Genomic DNA, 7,993 nt, shown 5'->3' on the forward strand with positions numbered 1-7,993 from the left:
ATTCCCTTCCATCGACCCTCACCCACTTTTAGAGTAATCATTTGACTAAGCTTCTCAAGATAAAGTACAAAGAGGGCAGGAGACATAGCGTCTCCTTGACGAATTCCTCTTGTAGGAGAAAATTGCTACAGCCTATCCCCATTCCAAAGGATCGACATGCGGGAAGTTTCGACACAATGCATAATTAAATTCACCCAAGTTGTGTTGACTCTTATCTCCCGAAGCGTGCTTCCAATGAACTCCCATGACAGACAGTCGTCAGCCTTCTCAAGGTCTAATTTAATTGCCATGTAGCTCTTTGAATCCCGCTTGAACTGCATAGAGTGCATTACCTCTTGGTAAATGATGACGTTGTTCGAGATCGACGTGATCACGGTTCAGTTTCGGTTTCGAACCGGTGGTTCACGGTTCTACAAAATTGCAAACTGAAACCTTATATTAAGGTTCCGGTTCAGGTTAGAACCGCCTGTTCAAATCTCTCTTGTTTTTTTTTTTTTTTTTTTGTTAAAATATATAATATATAAATATCTAATGTATAATATATAATATAATATAATATCTAATGTATGTAATATATAAAATATATAATATATAATATGTATAATACGTAAATACGTAAATATATATATCTAAATTGATGGCATTTGAGGTCGCACTGTCGCGGGAGAATAAGGCCATGTAGTAATCTCGAACGTGGTCTTGAAGGGAATTTGTATCGCTGATCCATTCCCCATTCCAATTCCTGAGGCATTTCACAAAATTACATGCCTTTCTAATGGTAGCTGCCGCGTGGTAATAAGCCGTGTTTCGGTCACCGGACACAATCCACTCTTCCCTAGAGCGTTGGAACTATGTGAGCTCTTCCTGATACAAAATTTCTTAGTACTCCTTAGTAAGCTCAACCTCTAATTTAGCAAGACCTCCATGATACTGGTGAGATAGACGTTTCTGCATCCCTCCTAACCGAGCTAGAACAATTTTCTTGCGGTGGTTGATGTTTCCAAAAGCTTTCTACTTCAACTATGCAGCTCTTCAGTCAGCCGAGGAATATTCTCCTGAATGCCTTGATCGGACCGCCATGTATGGCGAACTAAGTCAGACAATTTAGTGGAAGTTAACCAAGTCGCTTGGAACTTAAACCCCGAATGACTGCGGTGAGAATTGCCATTCGCTAAATGAATGAGGAGAGGAACATGATCAGACAATACTCGCGGAAGGTGAGTGATACTGGCGTCGGGGAAGCGCTGTCTCCAACCGATATTACACAATTCTCTATCTAAACGAGCACCCTTAGTCTGCCCGGCTGAACCAGCTCTTATCCAAGTATACTTAGGACCGTTAAAACCCAGATCAACGAGGCCCTCTGTCTGGATCCAATCGACAAAGTATGAACTGTGCTGAGAAGAGAAAGCTCTGTAATTGTTAGTTTCTTCTTGACTAGTGATGCAGTTAAAGTCCCCAGCCACCATCCACGCTCCAGTTATCCCTCGTTTGGCCATGGAAAGCTCAGCCCAAAGTCGACAGTGGAGATGGTGAGTCAGGCTTCCATAGACCACCGCATAGAACCACAACTCTTGGTTTGCTCCCTGAACCTGAAGAAACAAAAATTGAGGGTGAGTATGGATCACCGTAATATGCAAAGAATTGTTCCAAAAAAACCATATTCCACCACTAAACCCAACCGCCTCAATCTGGATCCAATCCGAAAACCCCATTTTGAGCAAATAATATTTGCTCGGGATCTTGAGACTTTGGGTTCAACAAGGCCAAGGATATCTGGCCTCTGGTTCTGAATCATGTTTTTTAGGATGTGGTGGAAGGATTTACCACCCGCTCCTTGACAATTCCAGGTAATACATATCATGGAAAGAAGTAAAAATAAAGGGAAATAGAGCACGAAAGAAAACACAAAGGCAAACACTAGACAGAGGGCCATTGATGACCCCCGTCATCCACCGGTAGCTTATGCTGCAATTCAATATCCATGATAACATCGCCCTCTTCATCAAATTCTCCCGGAGGATCTCCATGATGTTCAGTAGTAGGATATTTGTCAGTTGGACCTGCCTCCTCGTGGCTATCTCCGTTTAGGACTGTCGTGGATCTGATCACTCTTCCCCATTGGATGCCGCGATTTACCATGTGCTCGTCCTCCTCCGCCGCACGTCTGGAACTTGAGCCAGTCTGCCTCCTTCCCCGCGAGTTCTCTTTCTCCATAACCAGTACAGAAAGTCTAGCTGGTTCATTCTGGATTTGCTTCTCGTTAGCAATCACATTAGCTCTTTTCGATTTTCTACCCAAACCAGTCAATCTTGATTCCAGTCTTGAGTTCCCAGCAGCATTATCAGTAGCCAAATTCTCGTCTCTGGGAGAAGATTCCGGTATGTCTATATTCTGACCGATATGCTCATCATTGTTCCCCAACAAAGCGAAACGAGAACCGTTTCCATTCACGTTTTCCTTTACTTGATATGCGGGTGCCGAACGCCCATAACCAGTCGGTCTCCCCTGCGGTCGTCTCTCCCTTCGAGTCGCAATAATCCAAGGCCCATACGGGTTACCATCCTTAGATGTTGTCCGCATATTCACTCGTTCACCACCCGCTCCGTTAGATTGTGAAGTAGCTTGGTTTTGAAAAGACGTGTCTGCCTCAGTAGGAGAAGTCTCCTATTCTCCAATTTTAGGGCATGTCGGGCAAGCCTCCTGACGATGACCGTATAATCCACATGAAAAACAAACGAGGTGGATCCCTTCATAGGCCACATGCCACACATTATCTTCCAAAGTAAATCTCGACACCAAAGGTTTGGTTATGTCAGCCTCAACGCACACCATCGCAAATTTACCTTTAGAAACCAAGCTTGTGGTATGATCCACCCTCATGATCCGCCCGAGTTTGTTTCCTACTTTCCTTAGGCACAGATAATTAAATTATTCAATAGGTAACCGAGGGAAACAAATCCAGACCAAGACCTTTTCTATAGTAGCCACCATTGGGTCGAAGTTGGGCACCCATTCCTTCACAATCAAATAGTGATCGAGGATCATCCAAGGACCCTCGAACATAGCAAATTCCATATCCTCACGCATCCCGAACTTAACCAAGAAGTAATTATTATCAAGAGCAATAAGCTTGATCCTACCTTTTGGTCGCCACATTGAGTTCAAACGACATAGAAGATATGCATAACCAACTTTGCGCTCCATCACCTTTATGATCAGGGTTTGACGCCATGGCTCATGGATCCACTCCTTTTCCTTTGCAGACAGATGAATAGTAGGGCAAGTAGGGTCATCGTCCTCAATTCTAGCCTCATCCTCTTCATCGTCTTCATTAGCAGTACAGTCTCATCCGCCAGTAAAACAATGCAGTTCCAGTCTCGGTACCCACCACCATATCTAGATAGGATCGTGGATTGCCAATGTCGTTCCCGATCGCTGGATCAGTAGGGCTCTCCGTAGGCATTTAGCTACCAAGCTTCTCACTAGGAGCTCAGGAATCACCTCCGCTGATGCCGAATCTGGATCGTGGAAAAGCATATCCTCAAGATTCACTAATGGAGTTTCCGGTACCACCTCCTCTCATGCCAACGCTTGGTTCCCCTGGCCATTTGCAGCACCCGATTCCTCCACGATCTCCATCGCTGATGAAGCAGGTCCACCATCATCATGTTTCGTCTTCTTCGTGCTTCGTTGAAGCAAATCGAGATCTTCAGAAGACCCGTTGGCTAGAGAGCGTTTTCGTTTCCATCAAGCAGCCATTCACCAAATATCAATTACATGCTTAAGGCCTTATTCCTTAGTCATGGATTTGAACATTATTATCAATTGTATTATATTAAATGGTTTAATTTGATATCTGCTTGAAATAACAATACTCCATATATGAAGGATTCGAATTTTTGTTTTGTTTGTTTGTTTTTAATTTTTTTGACTCTTTAAACTTTGAGGGAACTACCTATTGAGTATTCGTGTTGGTTTGAACTAATATGGTCGATTTCAACAAAATACGGAAATCTTTAATTTGTTTGTATCATAATAACACTTTTGTTATAACTCCATAACACATAGAGGATGACTATTCTTTTTTCTAACAATAAGTCAATAACTCTAATATGTAATATATGATTTTTTTTTTAAAAAGAAAAATCATTCGATTCATAATTATACTTCAAAAATAAAAAATATTAGTTTTTTTTTTTAAATTTCTGTTTGAAAATATTTACTTTGTTACAATGTAGTATCTATTTATACATACTTTATCAACCAATTGAAGCACAACGAGCCAACACCCCCACTGGGGATTGAACCTGTGACCTCTCACTTGAGAAGACCACAAGGCCTTTAGCTTCTGTTTGAAAATATAATCAAACATAAAAACCAAAGACCTTATGGTCTAGTGGCACTTGGTGTCTTGGTTTACACTCGCACATGAATGATGTGAGTGGGTTTGAGCCTCAGTTGACTCTTTGTTTTAAAAAAATATATAATCAAACATATAGTGGAGAGTAATTAACAGGGGCCGAATGATCAAGTATATTGTATATGTTTGACTGAATCATTAAATACTATATTAAATTAAATGTCTCGTTTAGGCATAATATTAATTTTCAAATTTTCTATGGTGATTATTATTGCTTTTTATTTAATGCTACCTTAAAAGATCAATTCAAAATTGTAAAATAAATATTAATAATGATTTCAAAAAAAATATTAATAATAAGTATAATTTTTTCTAATTGTTGTTGAGTCATTAATGTAATGATTCAGAATATTTAACACCATATTCACATTTTCATAACTATATGTTCACAATTTCATAACTCTATATTCACAATTTCATAATTTCATGTTCACAATTTCACAATTCTATGTTCACAATTTCATAACTCTATATTCAATAGTATCAAAACTCTATGTTCAAGAGTATAACACAATTTTTGAATTTATATACGGAATAACAAAATTGTGAATATAGAGTTTAAAAATTGTGAATATTGAGTAATGCAATTTTGTATATTGCGATATAAAATTGTGAATATATAATTCTAAAATTATGAACATAGACTGAGATTCACCTTGCAAGGTGGACCTGTGTTCATAGCATAATTTGCCTCTCAACCACAAGTCAACTTTACATTATTACAATATTACCATTAAATTTAATGTTTAATATTTAATTGGATCACTAAATTTAGAACAAAATTAATACTCAAAGATACTATTTATGATCAAATTAAAAGCGGATTATGAAAATTGATAAATATCTCAAATAGACAACTTAGGTTGTAATTAAAAATTGATAATCTCATTTTGTGTTATTGTGTGACCCCTGGGAAGTCCTCCTGTTGCATCTCCCACCCTCTTATTTACCAAAAAAAAAAAAAATTGATAATCTCATTGTATCATCTTTGGAATTCGCTATTTCGTAAATTCATTGACTAGGCGAGTAGCCGGATTCTATAAATAGCTGTTTTCATCGGATCGGTTGTCTCTAGCTCGGGAAAGGCAGTCCACATGGAGCCGTCCGTCGTCGACGACAAAGCCGCCGCCGAAGCCGACGACGTTCAAAGCGTAAGCTTCTCCTCCACCACCACCGGCGATATCAACCGCACCACCAGCTCCGCCTCCACCCTCAACTGCACCACCAGCAACGCCTCCGAAGCCGACTCCTTCGCCTCCCATTTACTCTCCCCCAATTCCACCGACAATCCCGCCAGGGATCCCTGCTGGATAGCAATTAGGGCACTCTCCTCCTCCTCCCTCTCCCTCTCCGATCTCTCCGTCCTCAAACGCCTCGGCGCCGGAGACATGGGCGCCGTCTATCTCGTCAAACTGAAGAACCCGGATCCCTCGGTATCGTCGGCGCTGTTCGCCGCCAAGGTAATCGACCGGAAGGAGATTGAGAGCCGCAGCAAGGAAGGGCGGTTAAGGACAGAACGGGAAATCCTGGAAATTTTGGACCACCCCTTCGTCCCCACCCTCTACGCCACCATTGATTCCCCTAACTGGTCCTGCCTGTTAATGGAATTCTGCCCCGGCGGCGACCTCCATGTCCTCCGGCAACGCCAGCACGCCAAACGCTTCAACGAGCTCGCCGTCCGGTATGCACTCTCCGACAAATTATAGTAAACTTTAAATTTCTCAAAAAATCTTATTTCACCAAAATTACTAATTTGATTGTAATTGCCCAATTAGGGAATTAAATAAATTATATAATCAAAGTAGAAGGTAATTAAAATGTAGTAATTTTTTAGGAGATATGATTCCTTTTTTGCTCATTCCCTAATAGGTATGAAGGCCTATGCAATTTATTTTTATTCTTAAAATAGTTAATGGTATGATCTTTAGATCAGATCTCAATATATAATTATAAAGTGTTATGTATATGAAAATGTAACTGTTTTTGTTTTTTTTTTTTTAACAAAATCGCAAATATCTCATATATTGCTCAAGTCATTACACAACACATGGAAAATAAAAGACAGGCTAGTATCAGTCATGTTGAGAATTACACTTGTATGAGGTTTTCTTAAACCTAATTAATATTTATACCTCGAGGTATGAACGAGTCAAGCCCCGGGCCGTCAAGGTGTATAGTTAAGAGATGAGAGTACACAACTACGTGCCAACCAAGTTGGTTATTAGTTGGAATTCGATTAAGTTCAATTCAAACTAGATTGAGATTGAGATTGAGCTCGAACTCAAGACCCGCCCGCCTAGATTTGAGTTTGGCCCGACTGGTTTACACCTCTACTTGTACCATTTTTAAATTAGAAAATATATATGATAGGACATTTATTTCCATGTATGTTATGGTGTGTCCAGGTTCTATGCATCAGAAGTAGTTGCAGCTCTAGAGTATATTCACATGCTGGGAATTGTGTACCGTGATCTGAAGCCGGAAAACGTGTTAGTCCGATCAGACGGCCACATAATGCTGACGGACTTCGACCTCTCACTAAAATGCGACGAGTGCAGCTCAACCACCGCCACCGTAGTCACCGGCGAGAGCCCGCCGGACGCGTCGCCGCAGAGCCAAGACTTCTGCAACAACGCGCCCAAACTCCCCAACTGCATGGCTCCGGCGGTGTCCTGCTTCCGCCTCTACTGCAAGCGCAAGAAGAACCGGCGGCCGTACAGCGGCGGCCGCGGCCACGCGGCGGCGCCGAGGATGGTGGCGGAGCCCGTGGACGTCCGGTCCATGTCGTTCGTGGGGACCCACGAGTACTTGGCGCCGGAGATGGTCTCCGGCGAAGGCCACGGCAACGCCGTGGATTGGTGGACGCTGGGGATCTTCATTTTCGAGCTGTTCTACGGCGTGACGCCGTTCAAAGGAGTGGACCACGAGCATACGTGGACGAATATTGTGATCCGGGCTCTGGAGTTCCCGAGGGAGCCCGCCGTGCCCGCCGCCGCGAAAGATCTGATATCGAAGTTGCTGATCAAAGATCCGGCGAGTCGGTTGGGGTCCACGATGGGAGCCACGGCGGTGAAACACCATGGGTTCTTCCAAAGCGTGAATTGGGCGCTGTTGAGACGTAAATCGCCGCCCTTCATTCCCCCGCCATTCAACCCACAAGATTTGTCTAAAGAAAGTTGCCCAGACATTCCAGTGGAGTTTTACTAAATGCATGCAAAAATTGTCTATCAAGAACACATTTATATTATGCATACATATTTGACATTGACATACCTTATATACTTATACAAACATATATTTTTCCTGTCAAATAATGACAGGACTTGATCAAATTTGATAATTTTTGTTGTTCTTTTTTCTTTAGTAACCCATGTTTCCAATTTTGCGAAACTATATCTTGTTCCCATGAACTTTCAATGTTATCGTTAGAAGTTTTTAAGTGAGATTTCTTAGACAGTAAATTAATACATTAGGTACAATTTTGTTTTGTTATTTTATTTTATTTTTTATATTAACTATCAGAACTGTGAGCTATATGAATCACAATCATCTAAGTATAAGAATCATGCA

General features: G+C 41.4%; 2 protein-coding genes across 2 annotated transcripts; one reads left to right on the forward strand and one right to left on the reverse strand.

The window, feature by feature from the left end:
• Nucleotides 1-1,016: 1,016 nt before the first annotated feature.
• LOC116003941 lies at nucleotides 1,017-1,715 on the reverse strand. Its single transcript, XM_031243880.1, has one exon. The coding sequence runs from the start codon at nucleotides 1,713-1,715 to the stop codon at nucleotides 1,017-1,019; it is 699 nt and encodes a 232-aa protein (XP_031099740.1).
• Nucleotides 1,716-5,414: 3,699 nt separating this feature from the next.
• Nucleotides 5,415-7,755, forward strand: LOC116005120 (serine/threonine-protein kinase D6PK-like). The gene is made up of 2 exons (XM_031245364.1): nucleotides 5,415-6,104; nucleotides 6,829-7,755. Exons 1-2 carry the CDS (start codon nucleotides 5,518-5,520, stop codon nucleotides 7,628-7,630), a joined length of 1,389 nt encoding a protein of 462 aa, XP_031101224.1. The 5' UTR covers nucleotides 5,415-5,517; the 3' UTR covers nucleotides 7,631-7,755.
• Nucleotides 7,756-7,993: the final 238 nt, after the last annotated feature.

Source organism: Ipomoea triloba, chromosome 14, assembly GCF_003576645.1.
Source record: "Ipomoea triloba cultivar NCNSP0323 chromosome 14, ASM357664v1".
Lineage (NCBI taxonomy): Eukaryota > Viridiplantae > Streptophyta > Magnoliopsida > Solanales > Convolvulaceae > Ipomoea > Ipomoea triloba.